The 20,678-nt window shown below is 37.2% G+C and overlaps 1 protein-coding gene across 2 annotated transcripts in view; it reads left to right on the top strand.

The window, feature by feature from the left end:
- LOC144023527 (guanine nucleotide-binding protein G(i) subunit alpha-2) overlaps positions 1-20,319 on the top strand; it is a 46,635-nt gene extending 26,316 nt beyond the window's left edge. The window contains exons 2-9 of one of the 2 annotated variants that reach the window (XM_077529106.1): positions 7,154-7,196; positions 11,356-11,497; positions 13,383-13,543; positions 15,194-15,322; positions 18,225-18,354; positions 18,997-19,150; positions 19,214-19,408; positions 19,482-20,319. In XM_077529106.1, coding sequence (XP_077385232.1) covers positions 7,154-7,196; positions 11,356-11,497; positions 13,383-13,543; positions 15,194-15,322; positions 18,225-18,354; positions 18,997-19,150; positions 19,214-19,404 — 950 coding nt within the window. In that variant the 3' untranslated portion in view covers positions 19,405-19,408; positions 19,482-20,319. Of the gene's footprint in view, positions 1-7,153; positions 7,197-11,355; positions 11,498-13,382; positions 13,544-15,193; positions 15,323-18,224; positions 18,355-18,996; positions 19,151-19,213; positions 19,413-19,481 lie in introns of both variants that reach the window. The other variant, XM_077529104.1, reaches the window with a different exon arrangement.
- The last annotated feature ends 359 nt before the right edge of the window (positions 20,320-20,678 follow it).

Raw genomic sequence — 20,678 nt, 5'->3', positions numbered from 1 at the left:
TACCTGTAAAATTGTTCTTGTTTTGTACCAAAAAAGCAATGATTGTCCTAATCGTGATTGCAATTATTGCAAAATTAATTGTGATAAATTTTTTCTTCATAATCAAACAGCCCTAATAAGCACAGTTGACTAATAATATACTGGAGCAAGAATCCCCCAAAATCTGACCGGTTTCCCAATTTCATAACATTAATGCTGAAATGCACTTTTTGAACACAAAGTCCAGCTGATGTTGTCTTGAAACTTTTTTCCTCCCCTATTGGACTATGACCATTGCCTTGTGCAATGTTTTGATATATCCTGTTGCCTGTGCATGACAAAATAGCAAACGTCTTAACTGGCTTTTTTTTTTTTTTTTTTTTTTTTATTTCCCCACAAACGCATTTCTCAGGCCTTGTGCTGCATAAGGTGCACAAATCAAAAACTAATGAGCGAATCACAAAAATGCTTTCCATTAATTTTTGTGTGCGGATGTTGCATTGCATTTGGATTTTTGACATTATGAAAACTTGTATAAAATACAAGCCTGGCTTGACCTTCAGTTGTTGTATCGCTGTCAGCAATGTTATAATTGAAATTATTGCCACCTAAAATAGTGGAGTGTAACATTATTATCCAAAGCTTTACAAGTAAGATCAGTTTCTTTGTTTTGTTAACTCTTATGAACAACAGAGCAATTGCACACAATTTGAGTTTTTAACCCAGGCACTGCCTTGGAACTTCCTAATATTCACATTTAAATTCCTTTCTGTGAAGGCGCAACAAATGTTACCATTTTAGTAGGGGTGTTAAAAAAAATCGATTCGGCGATACATCGCGATACTACATCGCACGATTCTCGAATCGATTCAATAATCGGCAGAATCAAATTTTTTTTTTTTTTTTTTTTTTTTTTTTTTTTTTTTTTTTTTTTAAAGGATTCACACCTTGAGCATGGAAGAATGTTATATGAACGGAACATTAAGCCTTAATATTTTATTTTAATGCTGTTCAAACATGAAACAGATTACAACCTCTATAAGACTGAAATTTCAGATAAATAAATAATACATTTTCATATAAATCTTACACTCTACAAGCTTACTGATTAGTATTTTCTAAATTTGAATGAAAAAAAATCGCAACAATCGACTTATAAATTCGTATCGGGATTAATCGGTATCGAATCGAATCGTGACCTGTGAATCGTGATACGAATCGAATCGTCAGGTACTAGGCAATTCACACCCCTACATTTTAGGGTATCTTATGCAGTGTGTGTGTGTAACAAAAATCTGTTCTGTATTTAGTATTTTAGGCAGTTATTATTCTGAGCACAACTGCACCTTTTAAGAGAGACTTCTTTCGTCCAATTTTCCATTATTGTTCATCTTTTGACGGCAGTTTGCCCACAACTGAGTGCTCTTGTTTATTCATCATTTCTGGTTAAATCTGGAGCAGCAGAAATGCCATCAATGAAAGGCATCAAACGCTCATTTTATTCTTTTCGTCTTCATCAATCTTGCCTTTGTGTCATTCCGAGTAGATATGATCTCGTCTCTTTGGCAGCAGTTGTCAGTGAGCTGTCCAGACTTGCTCTTTGCCCCAGGCACCCGAGCCATCTGTTGACTGGATTTCTTTGTCGCCATCTATCCAAACCACAGTTATGTTGTGTATACGCTCATAAGTCTCGTGTGCCAGCTGCGTCTGTTCCTTCCTTGGTGGGTTTTCAGAAGGAAAGTGGTGCTTGTGTCATTGGAGGGCCTCCGATGTAAAAAGTCTGTGGAGCTTGTTGGCAGCCTGTGCACTATTGATACTTGAATGTAGACGGGTGACGACAAGAAGATGGAACATGAACTTAATTGACTTACAGAATTAGAAATGTTTTAGAGATGAATCAAGCTAATTGAGAAGCAGTCGTGTAAAGTTCTGTATACTTGTGACTGAACACCTTTTTCATTGCACATGCAGCAAATTGCCACTCATTAAGTTGCTGAAAAGATATTAACTAATGAAACATAGGTTAGAGGCTACCTTTGCAGAATGCTGACCAGCTCATCATTAGGACTCACATTCACATGGTGATGCGATGGCTTATCTTATCAGGCTATTAGTTGCCCATTTAAGGTCATGTCGACTCTTGTAACTTTCGCAATACAAAAGCACATGCAGACTGGCTGAGTTATCGCAAGAACAAAAAAGATGAACGACGAAAGGTTTGGAGTAGGAAAAAAGTAAATATTCATCAAATCAATGTTACGACCTTCTCTCTTTAGAAGAAGCTATAAACAGCACTCATCAAGCTCTAGTTTCACAAAGCTTTAGAGATTTACCTGTCATAATGTATGACATTAAATGTAATGTATCCATACATCAGGAGACCTCAGTTGGTGACTTGGTATAACGTATGTACACTGTAGGGCTGTGTAATTAATCGAAATTCAAATACAATTTCAATTATTACACTCCACAATTACAAAATCAGCATGATCGTAAAGAATCATTTAGTTGTTGAAATTTATACATTTACACCTTTTTTTAAAATTTGAAATCATTTAATCATTTTTTGTTTCATCCAAAAGGAACTTGCATAATTAGTGTTTCAAAGAATTTTGTCTTAATATTTTTCTATTTTTTAAGTTTAAATATTTTCTTGTTTTGTACCAAAAAACAAACGATCGTCCTAATGGAGTGCAGCTTGTGCACTACAAGCTACACTCCAACTTCAAGTTTTTGCCAACATAATAAATAAATAAATAAATATAAATTCTATTTGGTCCAAAATGGACGTGCGTAATTATTGTTTCTATTTTTTTTTTTTTTTTTTTATTGGTCTAAATAGTTTTAAATGTTTAGGGGTTTTCTTCTTTTATACCAAAAATAAATAATCATTTGAATAATTGTGATTTCAATTATTGTCAAAATAATCTTGAATATTATTTCCATAAATCCAGCAGCTCTAATGCACTATACTAATAGATTATAGATGTAAGATACAAAACTTTCAAAATCTCGACGTCGTACTGAAAAAGAATCTTGGGGCACTGCATTGCTTGAATGCATAATGTACTAAAATATCATTTTAAAAAAAAAAGTATTTAAAAAAATTCACTCCTACAATTATTAAGTTGTTTCCTAGTCGTTAACATGTTTCCTTTTTATAGATTTGTCTGATCATTTTCTACAATTCCCATATACCGTATGCTTGTTATCATACTTAACAATCCACCCCCGCTCTGGTTAGAGCTAGAACTTAATATACTCTGTCCGCTTGTACTTGTCAGTCATGTCATCTTCGGTCCTTTTCTAGTTACCATTAGGATCTTGAAAAAGTGTGAGTAACCAGTCTGAGCCATTGCAGCGTCTGGAATGATGAAGGCCACAACATCAACAGCGGGTCTGTGTTCTCTGCTCGCAGGGGCCCACACTGCTGCCTTTGTGTGCGGGATGGGTCAACGATTACCCAAAACAACACGCGCGCGGCGTGCTTATTTCATCCCGGCTCCAAATGCGGGGTAAACTTGCAAGGCTGGTCACAGGATTGGACACTACAGAAAGATAAAAGAATAAAATGATCATTTAAAGTTAGTGATGAACAGTAGAATTGTTTCTTTCAATTTTTTTAAACCAACTTTAACTTGGACAATATTGTAGCAACAACTCTTCTGGTACAGACAAAATGTATACATTACGTCTGGTGGGATAAACTGTGTGAAACCAGGCATTCATATGCACACATGAACCTAATCTAATGAATAATGCCACCTGACTTTGTCACTCAAACAGCCCCAAACTTGGTATTATTTACCACATTTCTTTTCTATTTCAACTGACCCACTGTCAATAAAATCATGTTGGTGTTGATTTGTCCTTTGGAAGTGCATGTTAACAAAGGTCATATGTAGTAAATTTACTATTAATAAATACCGCTGCAGCTGGAGCTAATGCAGCAAAGCACACGCTATTGGTCCTGCTGTCACATTTCGTATCACAGATTTTTGGCACAGAACCCCAAGCATATGCTAATCGCCCTGATCCTTGAGTGGAATTGCTCCTTCATATCACATTAGACACTCCTTCCTCACTTTGTATCAAGTCCCAGCCCTCATACTAATAAATGTGCCTTTCTTTCAGTTAGGGACCCATTAATAAATGAGCCCCGGTCCTTCAGGAAAGCCTACGCATTGTGTTATTAAAGCACACGCGCCTGTGCAATTGTTGGAAGCCTTTTACTTCCAGCTCACAAGTGAATGAAATATTTAGAACATCCACATCATCACTGGACTTGCACTTTTCTCTCTATAATAGATGATTGCTTAAAAAAAAAAAAATGGGCATTTGGCTCAGTTTTTGTCATGAACTAGGGATTAAATTGGAAAATTTACCACTCAATTTTAGTACACTTTTTAATTTGATTTTTTTTTAAATTTTAGAGGGAGTCAACCTTAAACATTTCTTGACAATAATGTTTGTTATATGTGACCTCGCTAGTCTAAACATAACATCTCAGGGAGTGGCCATTTTGCCACTTTGTTGACTGAAGATGACATCACTGTTGCTCAGGGCTCAGGCAAAGACCATTCACAGCTCACCTGTTTTCTGAAGCTGAGCTGTGATTGGTTGTTACCTGAGATCTGAGCAGCGGTGATGTCATTTTCATTCAACAGCAAGTGGCAAAATGGCCGCCTTCTGATATTGATTAAAAAGTGCTGGAATTCGCTGCTTAACTCATATTACACTAATGCATTATTAACCAGAATAATAACTACTGTACTATTAAAATAATATTTTAAAAAAAATAAAAAAATAAAAATCCAATGCAACAGTATGCACCAAATTTCAAAACTCAACTGAACTGTTGATATGTTAACCAGCCAACAGTTATTTTTCATTATTTTCATCCAGGCATGTCTTGGCATGTGCCAACTTATGAGAATCCTCTCCTATGAGTCCCTCAACGAAATAAACAATTAGACGCAGAGTTGTTGATGGTTGCGCTCCAGCGAGGTAGCTCATTTCCTCCATGCTAATATTTCAGCGGAATAATTGCGAGCCAAGGCAATACTGCTTGCTTGGCTTCGTGTCCATTTGCCGTCACGGTCAGACTAAATATTAAACTTCATCTTTCCATTCAACCGCCCGGCATTGTATTTATTCCTCGTTTTCATCATTAAGGAGTCAATTGACAGTTTGAGTTGACGCTGAAGGGATGATGCCACTCGCATGGAACATTTGTTTCGCCTCGTCCCCACCTGCTTAGCGATATGGCACTCTGGCTGTTCAGAAAATGGAGGCGTGTGCCATTCTGGTTCTCATTTGCGAAATTATTGGCAAGCAGATTGTACGTGTACCGCATTGGGTACTCCTGCACATGCATCTGAGTTCCAAAATATCTGTAATTTTTGTAGAATATATTCTTATGCTTATAACTTTGACGATTGGATTGTGTCCGTCAACATCCAAAATCTGCAATATTAGCACTTTTATTCTACAAGCAGCCCGATGTAACCCAAAAATTCGGAATAGATGGGTCATATTTTCGCATACCCCGTTACTGACTGTTGTTTTTTGTTTTGAATAGTATGACTTGATCAAGCCTCTTCTCACATTTCATAATAAAAAAAATTAAAGCATGTATCATTCCTACTGATATTGTATCGGCTCGACATCTGTGTCATATTGGAAGTGAAAAAAAGTTGTATTAGGACATCCCTAATAAGGATCAATTTTGGTTAGTGATGAGCGAGTAACGATACCTGGTATCGAGCCAATTCCTAACCATACTTCAAGATATTTGTACTTGTGACTGCTGAGCCTGTTTTGGCTATTTTACGATCGGGAACTAAAAATGAGAAGAATAGGAAAATGCAATATTGGATCTTTCTGGATTATTATTATTTTTTTTTAAATCAAAAGTACTAGTGGTATCAGTTCTTGGTATCGGTGACTACTCAAGTTGTGTATTCGTACTGTAGTGCTGTCACTATTGAATATTTTTAGAATAAATTAATGCAGCAATTATTCAGTCGATAATGAACTCATTGCATTCATTTAAATTTTGCATTAAAGTGTATTCCAAAAGCACTTTCAGATGTATGCAAATGTATTTTGATTAAACACAGAAGATAATCGTGAAGCACTACAAAAATCAGTGAACAATTACTGTTGATATGCTGAAATCAGAGGATTTGGACATTTTAAAATAAATAAAGATGCTCCAATCGATTGCTCGATTATTAAAATTAACTTGTCGATTAATCGATTGATTTTAACAACTCTATCTAGTATCGATCTGAAAAAGTGGTATTGAACATCCCTAATTTTGTCACAAGGTTTTTTTTGTTTTTTTTTAATCAATTTGTTTCAGATGTAGTGTTTCTTCTATTTTAGTTGTCTTGGGAAGGACGAATTATTGATAGAAACTGCTATCAGTTTCTGATGATGCAGTGCAATTCTACACCACCACAAACAACCACCACAGTAGTAAACATCTAACATCATATTAATACCACAATGAGCATTGATTGATACAGTGATACCGCTCTTCTCCTGGATCTAAAAAAAAAAGAAAAAAAGTGTACTAGATGAGCTACATTGAGTCTGAGCTCCTCTTCCTTTCCTAAGTCGGCGCTGACGGCTGTATGTGCAAACCATTCTGGCCCATTCCTACCCACAGGCTTCCCTGTGGACGTGCATGCTAGTAGGATCCATTGAGGGACTTTACCCTGGGCCAGCGCACTGACAGGCACCCCCATGCGTGCGTACGTGCAGTGTTGGATTCCTCGTGGCAGATGAGCTCCCTCTGGTCGCCCCGGGCTGTTAAAGTAAACATAGCAGAGGGTAAGAAAAGCCCTGTCAGTCCGAGGCATTGCCATTAAAATCAAAATGATGAAGCGACTTGTCGGAAATGAAAAGAGCACAATAGGATGGCATTTCCGCTGTGAACTTAAAACCGGCCAAAGGTGTGTTTTAAAATTCATACTGAAGTGTCAGCTGGGTGGGTACCGTGGTGGATGTCTCAGTGAGCAGGATGTAAATGAGAGCAGGGAGGTAGAAGGAGGGGCGCCGGACAGACGTTCCAGATGTGAGGCGGCCTCTCGCGGCTCCACTGTTTACATTTCCCGTCCAACAGGAGCGTATTTTTAAGCTTTGCCTGTTTTTGTTCTCTTTGCAGGTGCTGGGGAGTCTGGAAAGAGCACCATTGTCAAGCAGATGAAGTGAGTGCCTTTTTATTTTACTGTGAGACAGACGTGCTTAACAGTCAGATCACCCTGCTGCCCTGAAAAAGAGTATTTCAGTTGAAAATCTTTATACGAGTTGCTTGAGTATGAGAACAAACGGAACCACTTCCTGTTTCTGTTACTTGTCCTCCTGCGACACTCTCCTGGCATCCTGGCCTGTGTCCCGGTATCTCCTCCACACACATACACACACCGTATCCTGCTTGAACAACTGTGGGTTTTAGATGCCACCTCGTACCCCTAGCGGCTCTGGAAAAGTGCAAAACCAGTCAGCCCATCTTGGAGGTATGATGAGGAGGAAAGACAAGTAGAAAGAAAGCTACACTGTAAATATGGGGAGTGATATTTACTTGAAAAAGCCTAGTAATTGATGCAGAAAGTCTTATAAAAAAAATAAAAACATTGCAAGTCAATTTTACAAGAAGTTTAACTAGAATTTCTGATGTGTAAAAAATATTAAATATATTAAAATATTATTAAAATATTTATTTATTAGAAATATATATTATAGATATATGAAAAATATATTTTTAATTTCTTGTTCTTAACCCTTTGATCATATGATTGATATAGTTTTTCTTCCTAACTACTAGACAAAATGACATCCCAGAAGTGTGATAGGTTCAGATAAATTAAACTGGGATTTTGGCTTTATCTTTGTCTCGTTGTGTGCTTACAATAATTGATTCCCCCTTCCTTCATAATGCAGTTTAATTTGCAATTATTTTTTAAGGTCCTCTTCCCAGAAGGAATAAATTAATCTAAGTTACAATTTGCGATATCATATTTATTATACATAAATGTTTTCGTCTTATGCCAGAATAACGAACCATGAATTAATAACAAACTCAAACTCATTAAATGTATCTACTTGAATTAGAATTGTTGAACAAATGTGATCAATGAAAGAGCCGTGTCTGTAAATTGGGCTCCTCCTCCCTTGAGGCTCATGCCAAGGAACGTTGCTGCTAAGATAATTGCATTTGGAAGTGCTCATAAATTAGCTAATTTATATTTTAACAATACGAAAATATTTTTTGAGTAAGAAATACTTTAGCATCTACAATTAAACCTGTTAGAAGGTTTAATTGCAAAGATAAACTGAGCAAATTGGACTGCATTTTGGTGAGCAATAATAAAATCCATGAATGATTAATTTGCCTATTTTTGACAGGCAGTATTCCCACGTTATTCAGCTTTTTATTCTCTACACTTTTTTGCCGTGTAATAACTCCCACATAACACTTCCGAGTTACACCGTTCAAATTTCAACTTGCTTCAAATATTCACACCATCTTGAGAATATATCGTCTGATTTCACAGTACTTACAGTATTCGCACAATTTAATGTTAAATACCAACTTTACCCCATTCATTTTCAATGGGACTGACATTGAACTTTTTCCAAGTCCCACCTTCGACGCCCACTTCCACACATACAGCTTCTCATCATTACCAGCTCTGTGATCTTGCTCAGTGGAGCCACTTGGTAAAATGCATTGTCCAGTAACCAGGAGGTCACGGGTTCGAATCCCACCTCACATTGCAAATTTATCCATGGCAATTATGCTAAGTAATTACATGTATACCAACTATCTTAGTTCCACTTTTCCATCTAAATGAATGGCGGGTACTGCATGCCTAGGTGGCGCTATTGCATGAATTTTATTTATTTATTTGCATATATCCATTGGATATCAGTTCCATGTTTCCATCGAAATGAATGGAGGGTACTTTCAGATAACACTTTTACATTTAAATAGGCCATTAGCCATGATATTCAACAAGCGAAGTTAGCTCACGTTAAATGCTTGCCTGGCATTACAGACATGCGTTGGCTCAAATCTCGCTTGGGAAATATTTTATTAGCTTTCAGCATTCCCGCGGCATTTCTTCAGAAATTTCACTTTGTCTAGTTGATCAAGCACTTCAGATAAATTGTAACTGTTTTTGACAGAGCACTTCATTTTGTCTTGTTTTTACCTTGTTCAATCAAAAATGAAAACCGTATGCTGCAGCTGAACAAGCATATAACAGTGGTAATATATTCCAACGACAGCAAGAGCAAATCCTCCCAAATGCGACCACGCGGCAGACAGTTAATCCATCGTGTGCTGCTGTTTTAAATTGCGTTAATGACATGACGGTGCGTTTGCAGCATGCGGCACAATCAAGCCAATCAAAGCGACACTTGTCAAAGTATTGTTTGGGTGAGGAGGGAAACACTGGGGGCTTTCAATCTTCTAAGCTGTTCTTGCTGCTTCTCACTCAGCGGGCTCGCTTGCATTTAATGAGCTTTCATTTAACGCGTGGCTCACGATTGAGCGTTCTGGTTTTGCCACTGGTCTCGGGATGATGACAAACCAGAGTAGATGCTTATTTTAGCAGCTCCTCTTCCTGTCAGTCTCCTCACCTGTGCTAGGAAGCAGGAAAGCACCGAGTGTTTATTTTCAGGCCAGCGTGTCAGGACACCTCCAGCATATCACAACTGTGACGTTGTTTATGGTCTTGATTTGTTGTTTTCGGATACAGTGGGGCCTTGAGATACAAGATTTTGTGCGGTGACTACGCTCGCGTCTCAAATCATCCTTCCCTTCATTCATCTGGTGCAACCTCTATAATATTGTACTTTATAAAAAACATACCGTGATGATATAATTGATTAGAATATAAAGTGTTAATGGGGGACAGTATATTACAGATATGTGGACATACAAGGAGCTGGTCAAAAATGTCGCAGTAAGTAGATTCGTCATTCTTTGCGGAAGAGAAAGAATATGTGGTAAAGAGACGGACAAAATGTGCAGCTTCACAGCTTGTGTTTAAATATCCATTGCTTAAAGCAGGGATGGGAAACTTAAATAATGTAGAGCAGTGCTATCCATACTATGGCCTGGGGGCCATTTGTGGCCAACTATCCAATTTTTAGCAGTCCATGACATATACTAGAAATGACATTTATATATTTAAAAAAACAAAAACAAAAAAACAAAAAAAAAACAAGAAGAGGAAGGGTGTAAAAATAAATAAATAAATCATGAAAATAAATAGATAAATAAATACAGGAATAAAAAAATAGGTACCACTACAACAAATAAATTGGCGTATATACTGTAAAGTTTTTCACAAAAAAATTCAAAGATACAAATAAGCCATTTATAAAAACACTGTAGTGAATCAAGATAATTCAATTTTAGAAGCAAAAATAGTTCTACCACATTGTGCTCTGTGTCAAGGTCTGGTTTATGACCATATCTCATTAATGACGATCCTCAAGTAACTGTTTTAAAAATGGTCATCTGTCTGCAATCTGCTCTTGTATTGCATGTGGAGATGGGATTTGGCTGCTGTTCAGTGCAGGGGTGGATCTAGTCTAGTGGATACAGGGCTGGTGGCCACCGCAAAATTTCTACTATTTGCCTTACCACCTTTAACAGAAAGTGGATATGTAACGGTTTATCAAATTAACTAGTAAACATAAAACGTATACAGTTTGATTGATTGATTTTAGTCAAAGTTTCGCTCGCAAGTTAAAACAAAACAGTCTAGCAACTGCTCGTATCTCAAAGAACTCGTAAGTCGGGTCACTTGTACCTTGAGGCACCACTGTTTTATGAAAACAATGAAAGCAACCAGATGCTATCTTCCTTGCATGCTAGTAAATTTGCTCATGAGTAACACTCCAACAAGTCCCATTTTGTCCCAGTTTGTTATTCTCTCATGCTTTTCTTCTTTCTTTTTTTTTGTTCTGAAGCTTGATATAAACCTGTCACCTTTAAATCCCCGAGCCTATTACTTGGCGCCTCGTCCCAATTGATCCGTAAGAATTCTGTCGTTTGCGTTTAATGGATTGCTGAATAATCGCGTCTTCGGGCAATTGAGGCAAAATGGAGTGCACGACTTGGCTTTAACCAGCAGATGAGCTGTGGATTCAGTCTTGCAACATGACATTCACACAGTCCTCTGCTGTTGCAACTCCTCCAAATAGCAATATTTTTACTTGACACAAAACTGGCATGGAAACGGTATGCTTAGAGACGGATCTAGAAAATGCCATTAAATGTCATTGTCGGATCATGCATTCAAATAAATGCTTCCTTGGCATTCTAACCTCTTTCCCGGTGTTGGTTTACAGGATTATCCACGAGGATGGCTACTCAGAAGAGGAGTGCAAGCAGTACAGAGCAGTCGTGTACAGCAACACCATCCAGTCCATCATGGCCATCATCAAAGCCATGTCCAACCTCAAGATTGACTACGAGGAGGCTGGAAGAGCGGTAGGGCTAATCACGTTTCAGTCTTGTGATTGTATTGTTAACTATCTGGAATATGACAAGCTACTGTAAGGATCCAAGCAACGTGAACCTTGACCTGTTGCGTCATAAGAATGAGGCGTGAAACACATCTTCAGGGAACCTGCTGCAGTGCAGTGTCACTTATCGTCTCTGCCCAGCGATATAATCTCTTCTAATCGCCATCAAGGCCGCTCTCTTGCCTTCATCTTTAACACTCAGGAAATCAAGTGTGAGTCGTACTGTAGATTCTTCAGGCTGAGTCCTTCGGAGTGCTGCGTGTTCTGTCCCTGCACGTGTTCCTGTGCCTCTTGTAGAGAGTGTAAAGAACAACATTTCAATGGGCGACCACCCAGGGACGCGCAAAAGAGATGTGGAAAATACATTAATGCCGCTCAGCAGTAAAGAAAAAAAAAAAGAAGAGAATAAATATACTGAACATAATAGAGTGCTGTTGTAACATGCAATGTGGTATTCACACTCAAAATTTAACACTGTAATAAAAAATCAAGACTTCCTTTTGTTCAAACTTGCCATCTTAATTGACCAGAACTGACAGCCTGCGAGCAAATTTTCATAGACGCACTGCATATGTTTAAAATTGGACCATCTCCTTTAATTGTAACATGTCACAATGTTGCACTATGTATTTAAAGGGAAAGCCAACCTCAAAATGTCCTAATTTACAGTCATATGTTGTACACCCCCACTAGTCTAAACACGGCATTCTGATTGATATTGTGTTTGTGGTATATGAATTAAGCAGCAAAATCAATTTGTGTCCATCTCAGGAGGCGGCCATTTTGCCTCGTACAGCCACTTGCTGTCGACTGAAAATGAAATCACAGTTGCTTCAAGTTCCAGTAATGACCAATCACAGCTGGCTGGTTTTCTGAGTTTGATCATGTGACGTTCGCAAGCTGAGCCGTGATTAGTTGTAATGTGAACTGAGCAACTGTGATGTCATTTTCATTCGACAACAAGTGGCAAAATGGCCGCCCTGTGAGAGGGTGGATTTTGCTGCTTTATTCATATTCCACAAGAGCAGTATTAATCAGAATATATTTTTTTAAACTAGTGGTACTGCATAGAGCATATTTAAAAAAAAAAAAAAAAAAAAAAGTGCTGACTTTACTTCCTCTTATATAGTGTGAAATGGTGATGTAACAGTGAACTAAGAACTTGATAGAATTGTACAACTTTAGTGAATTATTTAAAAAAAAAAAAATACAGTAATCACTTTCTTTTTTTTTGGCACCTATGTCATGTTGGAACTGTTATAAATGGTCTCAAATAATCAGACATGATAAAAGTTGTTTTTCATTAAATTGTATTGTCTATTTATATAGGAAGATATTATTAGCTGTTTTTTTTTCTTAATCAGTATTTATCTTGTGGTGCAGTTCAGTGAGGTGTTCAAATTGACAGTTTTGCATCAACCAGATGCATCTTGATTGGTTAAAAACTATATATCTATATATCTTGCGTGCTTAGTCCAGCAGTTTAGAAAATTTTTGTCTGGTTTCACGTAAATACTTATTTTGACAGTCTGATACATAAACAAATAAAAACAGACACACTCTGATTATTAAGAAAATATTTCTTGTTCAGTCTCTAAGTGCAGCTCGGTCCGTCATCCAGTGTTCAAACTTCCTTTAAATTCATGATGACATAAAGTAAATCCGATTGAGGCAACATTACAAAGGTTCCCCCCCGGCTATATTCACATTCTTGATTTGAAAAAGCATCATTAGTCCTGATTGCATGCTCATATTGCTTCATTAAGGTTAATTCCGCATCTCTCCATCCCCGAGAATGTCATCCTGCAATTCCTCAGCGGTGATCTGATGTGTTTGTTTTGTGTTGTCAGGACGACGCCCGCCAACTGTTTGCCCTGTCGGCAGCCGCCGAGGAGCAGGGCATCTTGCCGGACGACCTGTCAAACGTCATCCAGCGACTGTGGGCCGACGGCGGCGTCCAGAGCTGCTTCACGCGAGCCCGAGAGTATCAGCTCAATGACTCGGCTTCCTAGTGAGTGACCGTTTCGTTTAGTCAGTTGGATATCCCCGATAACTGGGTGAGAGGCACGTACCGTATATAAAATTTGAGTCTTCAATTACCCTAACAAGCATGGATTTGATCATCCTTCAAAATTCTCCATTTTTGCTTTTTAATCTGTACATTTACATCGTAAGGCTTTAAGAACATTTGTATTCTGCTCGCGCTATCATGTCAGATAAAGCATCCTCATATCTGAATTACCTCAGTGACCTCCATCTCTTCGCCCTCCATTAGTGGAAGTATAATAACAGAGCACCTAGGGTGACAGTAGTGAGGTTTCTGGTGATGAGGATGCACCGCTGTCTGAAATGCGCCAGGAAAAAAAAAACAGGAATAAAAGAAACTCATCTTGGTTTCCTTGCTGTGCCACAGGGATTAGAGCTCATCTCTGTTTAATACACAAAGCCTGTGACACTCGTTTTGACACCTTTCGGCCAAAGCTGAGGAGACTGAAATCATGTGGTCCACTCTTGAAATGCCATTAATCCGTTCCAGCCATTGTGCGCCTTTTGGTGTGCACGTGTTGGCCACAGGGGGGCAGTATAATACAGTCATGCAGACACAAATGATGAAGAGTTTACAACTACAGTTTAGTTTGTATCATCTGCAAAGAGGATAGGAAGCAATGAGGAAGATATTATAATTAACAGCATCAAACGCTTTAGATAAATAAAAAAAAAAAATTTAAAAAATTATTCTAAACTTTGCTAACTAATTGAAAATATAGCTATTTCAGTTGAATATTTTTCTTGAACACATTGTACAATTCCATTGATATTGCATTGATATTGTACAATTGTTCTATTATAAACAGACATTCATGTGTTTATTTTCTTTGAATAACTGGTTATTGAATTACTGGTATTTTGTCATTATTATTATTATTTTTAATGCTAAATTTTTATTAAAATGACCTATTTTTGTTGCAATAATGCAACTAATTATTTCCTAAAATTGGTTGGTCAAAAATAAATTTATTCATTCTTATGCACATGTAATGTATTAAATGTTTATTGTAAATAATGTAAAAATGTTTTTTGTATATACATTTATTTATTTATTTATTTTTATTTTATAAAATTAGTGAATTTATTTAGGTAAATTAATTGTTTTAACTTTTTATTATATTATTTTATCTACATTTAACATCCTCCTTTGAAGTTTTTTTTAAATTTTATAAAATTAGTGAATTCATTTAGGTACATTAATTGTACTTATTTTTATTATATTATTTTACCTACATTTAACATCCATTTAACATAAAATTAGTTAATTATTTTAAGTAAATTAATTATACTTGTATTATACTTATGATATTATTTTCCCTACATTTAACACCCTCCTTTGAATCATATTTCACTCTCTGTGTGGGAGCTGTTGTGTAATCAGTGCAGGTAAATATGCACTCATAAATTTGAACCTGACAGTTTGGTCGTCAGTGTCCTGCCAGTGTTGTTGCCCAGCCAGTTTGAGCTCCTTTCTGCTTTTTCTCAGGCCTATGTGAGAGATCACGCGGGGGTTTTCACTTGAAGGCACCTTTCTGTCCAATCAACCTCACTTATGAATTTTGAATCTACTCCCCCCCCCCCCCCCCCCCCCCCTTCCGCTTTCTTACCTCAGCTATTTGAACGACTTGGAAAGGATAGCCAAGTCTGATTACATTCCCACACAGCAAGATGTGCTGCGAACCCGAGTCAAGACCACGGGCATTGTGGAAACACACTTCACCTTTAAAGACCTGCACTTCAAGTAAGACTCCGACTACACTTGAATCGATGTAATGCTCTCAAGTCAGTCATTCACTCGTCAGGATGGCCCCAGAAACAAAGTAATGCAGCAGTGTGTGACGTTGCTTACAATGCAATATCGCCGTCAGCAAACACAAAGGGATGTTTCTCCCGTGTTAAATGTTGGACTTGGCCAGGCTACTTATTAAACACTTCTTACGCCCTTGAATGGCTTACATTAAAATTAAAAAAAGAAAGGAAGAAAAAAAAAGGCGTATGTCTGGTTTGCACTTACTGGAGTGTTTGAATGGAAATTCATATGCGCAATCCCAGAATGTTTGACGCACAAAATCCCCATTGGGTCATCTGCACTCAAGATGCTGACATTCAGACACCAACCACCATTCAAGGGCCACAATATTAGGTACACCAGCACACACTAATGCAGGAGATGTATGGAAAAATAAATAAATAATTAGAAAAACTGCCTTTACAAATACTAGTAGAAATAGTAATACAAATAAATTAAATAATTAAAAAAAAAAAAAAACGTAAGAAATAATAATTAAATAAATAAATAATCTGCCTTTACAAATACTAGTAGAAGTAGTAATAAAAATAAATTAAATAATGTAAAAAAAAACAAAAAACTTAAGAAGTAATAATTAAATAAATAAATAATCTGCCTTTACAAATACTAGTAGAAGTAGTAATAAAAATAAATTAAATGTAAAAAAAAAAAAAAACTTAAGAAGTAATAATTAAATAAATAAATAATCTGCCTTTACAAATACTAGTAGAAGTAGTAATAACAATAAATTAAAAACTGAGAAATAAAAATGTAAAAAAAAATCTGCCTTTACAAAAACTACTAGTAGTAGTAAAAATAAATTAAATAATGAAAAAAAAAACATACATAAATAAATAAAAGTAATTTTGGATTGCTGTGATAAACCGCATAAATATTCGAAGGTTCCCAATGTTTTTGGGCCCATGGACCCTTTATATGGGAGAAATGTTTCAAAAAAATAAAATAAAATAAAATCCAAATACCAACAACATTTGTACGCCTATCTAGCATGTGATTTTTTTTAAATATATTTTTTTAAATTCAATTAAATCTTAAACTATGTATTCATGACCAAATATCCTGACTTGATAGCAAAGAATTTACATAATTCAAATGTAATTACACAGCAATGTCAGATTTATGTGATAAATTACAATCATATTAGTGATTTTAATTAGCCAAAACTAAGATAGTGGAGTTTGTTTTGTTGAGTTTATTTTATTGATACTCTGGACTATGGAATGGAAGCTATTTAACCCCTTTGGACCCATAGATCATCGAAGTGGACATGGCATATTTTTGTCCAACTCTAAACCAATAAAACGCATAATTTGGATGATGTCTACTAGGGGTGGGAAAAAAAATCTATCGCAATATATTGTTGCGCTCTCTGTCGCAATAAATTATCGATACACTGACAGTAGATATCGATGTCATGTGTCCAGTTGTGCAGGGTTATGTTATAAATGTTTATGCACTTTAATTTGTCTCACTTTACAATGTTTACAGTTAAAAGGCTAAGAGGCAGTGAGGCACAATTCAGAACGTTGTACATTGTACATGTTTTGGCATTAAATAAATGCTTAATTAGACATTTTCCTTTTCATGGGCATTTGTTTGTTTTTTTCAGTCACGTGATATATTGCTAAAATTGTTTTGACAATATATAAAAAATCGTAGATATCGTGTATTGTGATATTATCGATATCGTGAGTCAAATATCGTCACAGTATCGAATAGTGGTTTACCCGTATCGTCCCACCCCTAAGGTCTACACTTCTGCTTCATGATTGGTTCCTACCTTACCAATCACAATCACAAGTTGATTTGCATGATGTTCGTGTTAAAAAATGTTACACATGAGCTTGGTAAATTTGCAACACGTTACAGCTATACTATCCTGGCGTCCACTATAACAAATAAAAACATGAGATAACCCCCAAAAATATTTCCATGTTGTTCTTCTTATGTGGGGAAAACAGTCAACATTTTTTTTTTAAATGCCCAGCAGAAAAATGAGCTTCTGAACGGTTAAAATAATAAAACATGATTTATTGTAAAATACTTTGCAGATCCCAAGATGAAGCTTACCCTGTGGGGGTCTCGAACCACTAATCTAAATAAGGCAACCCGAATATTGGCAATGCCCGTCAGTGTGATTCAGTGCACACCGCTGCCAACTTCCACCACAACAAAAACAAATATAGTTCAATTAAAACTTCTCTGCCGTGAATCAAAACAGTTTCGATGGCACCAATCTCACAAGAATGTGCCGGCGTGCTTAATGTTATGACCCGTGGCTGTATCTCCATTACACGTGCATGACATCTGCGCACTGTGCAAGGTGGCGAATCCTTTTATTTATCTGTGTGTAATAATTCAGCCTCATAACTGTGTCTGGGTGTTTTCTTTTGGAGTGAGGACACAAAACAGGTCCACGCGATATTACTGTTTATCTTGGCTGAGGCTGCGCAACTATAAAGCCTTCTAAAGTGTGTCAGTGTTATAATGAGCTGTGCTTACTCAGCCCGGAGCTCGTCTCTTAACGAACCACCTGGTGAAAACTGCTTACCTTTCAACGTCGCGTCGTCAAACATCAGCTCTGTCCTCGCTCCACCTTGAGCAGCTGCAAAAAGCTCCACACGAGCACCCACCTTCATAAATAAGTCAAGTGGCTTGAGAAACGCACTCCCGCCGCATGTTTCAAGCTTTTTCTTTTTTCCAAAGCAGCTGCTCACAGATTCAGAGAGAGGACCAGGATGTGTTGACAAGACTCCAGAGGGACAACACGGAACGGGAGCCGTGTCGTGCGGCCCCTGCAACTCGTGCTTAATTGTGAATCGTGCGTTTGCAGGATGTTTGACGTCGGAGGCCAGCGCTCGGAAAGGAAGAAGTGGATCCACTGCTTCGAGGGCGTCACGGCCATCATCTTCTGTGTGGCCATGAGCGCTTACGACCTGGTCCTGGCTGAGGATGAAGAGATGGTGAGTTCACAAAATGGCCGCCATGTTGGAATGCTGCGGATCCTACGGGCTCCAACACTTCCGGAAGGCCCCTGGTTTTTAGTTTGACTTCTCAAACACAATTCAAAATATTATATAAAATATGAAAGTTTATATTTTTTACCAAACATTATACTTAGATTTATGTGGTTGGGTGACTCAATTAATACAAAAAATGAGTTAAAGGGGTAATTGACTCATTTAGCCATTTTCATCAGCAAAAAATGACCAGAATGAATTTGATAACTTCATTATTTTTCTTGTACAATTATAAACTTTAAAAACATCATTTTTCCTCTGACTGAAGATGACATCACCTGTGCTGAGAAAGTAGTTAACAACCAATTACGGCTCACCTGTTTTCTGGGCTTGGTCAGCAAATTGAGCCATGATGATATGATATATTTATATATACACTGTATATAAATATATTGTTTACAAGTGAATTAAAATTTAAAAAATATACAGTATGAATTTTAGAGGCATATTCTTCCTGAAAAAAAACGTTTGTCGCTTTCCAAATTGTACTAAATTTACTCGACTGTAAATGCTAATGTTTTCGCAAAAATTATTATTTTTTTAAATCTCTGATTGCGCTCCCAAAAATGTCTTTGAAACCCCCAGAACCGCATGCACGAGAGCATGAAACTGTTCGACTCCATCTGCAACAACAAGTGGTTCACGGAGACCTCCATCATCCTCTTCCTCAACAAGAAGGACCTGTTTCAGGAGAAGATCACCCAGAGCCCGCTGACCATCTGCTTCCCCGAGTACACCGGTATGACAACAGAAGATGATCCGCGTATTTTGCCGAGCTAAGTCTCGCCGCCGCCCCCTACAGGCCCCAACAAGTACGAGGAGGCGCAGGCGTACATCCAGACCAAGTTCGAGGACCTGAACAAGAAGAAGGACACCAAGGAGATCTACCCCCACTTCACGTGCGCCACCGACACCAAGAACGTGCAGTTTGTGTTTGACGCCGTCACCGACGTCATCATCAAGAACAACCTGAAGGACTGCGGCCTCTTCTGAAAATGCAGGTGAGCGTCACGAGCACGAAGGCGCCGAGTCGGCGTATTGACGGCCACGTGGTGTTTGTGTCTTATCAGAGGAGCTCCCGCAGAAGTCAACGCGCATCCTGAACGACTGCACTGGCCAGCCACCATCTCGCTTTCCTCCTGCAAGAGACTGCCAAGCCCAGCAGCCTTGCAAGCGCGTCCACTTGATGTTAACTCTCTTTGGGCTATGACCACACACACACAAAAAAATCAGCATTTATTCTTGTGTTTATCTTCTATTTTTCTCCAACTTCTTTTATATATATATATATATATATATATATATATATATATAATTGCTTTAATGTTACTTTTAGAGTCCCATTATTCAATTTCTAATCACATCAAGCTTATTTTTTCAGATGAAGCACACGCATGGACTCCAGATATGATTTATATCGGAATTGTTTTTTGTTGTTGTTGTTGATAATAACGTTTACATAGGTTCATCTTCATCATTCATTCATAGCTTGTATTGTTCTGCATGACTCGACATGATGGCTATTAACTCTTATTAGTTATCTGCACAAATGATCTAACATTCCTACAGAATAAAAAGTATTAATAAAAGGCAGACGAGACAGCAACGTTCTTACTGATATTGAAACTTGTGTAGCTACATAACTTTGTCACTTTTTATACCGTAGTAGCCGCTTCGTCGTCTGTCGCATCGTGTGTGCGTGTGCCTTGACTTCTGTTTTTTTTTTTTTCCCTACCCCATTCTCTCCCATTTTTCTGCCTTGCATCTCTATGAATATATAGTGATTATTAATAAGAAAAAAAATCTTAATTAAAAAAAGGTTAGAATTGTTTTTTTTCCCCCTTTTGGTTATTAAAAGTGCTTTAAAGTCATTATGATTTAATTTAAATAAAAGTAGAGCTCACTTGACCCTCGCACATTTTTTTCTGACTTACTGAATATGCTGTATGTGCATATATATATATATATATATATATATATATATATATATATATACACCCATGGTTGCTGATCTGACATATACAGGTTATTTATCATAAATATGCTACAGTCATTTCAGGTCAATTTGAATAGAATTTTATGAGACGACACGTTTAGGACCGCCCCCTCATTTGAATAACATTTCATGATGCATTTCATGCTGACAGCGTCTGGAGCATGAAATTTGAGAGCAGATTTATTTTTGTTTTTTGATGGATATTTACCAGTAATTCTATTTTTGTATTAATTTCAACTTTTATTCTGGACTTTTTTTTTTTTTTTTCTCT

Source organism: Festucalex cinctus, chromosome 8 (assembly GCF_051991245.1).
Source record: "Festucalex cinctus isolate MCC-2025b chromosome 8, RoL_Fcin_1.0, whole genome shotgun sequence".
NCBI lineage: Eukaryota > Metazoa > Chordata > Actinopteri > Syngnathiformes > Syngnathidae > Festucalex > Festucalex cinctus.
The sequence above is the reverse complement of the archived record's forward strand: the minus strand, read 5'-3'. Positions and strand labels throughout refer to the sequence as shown.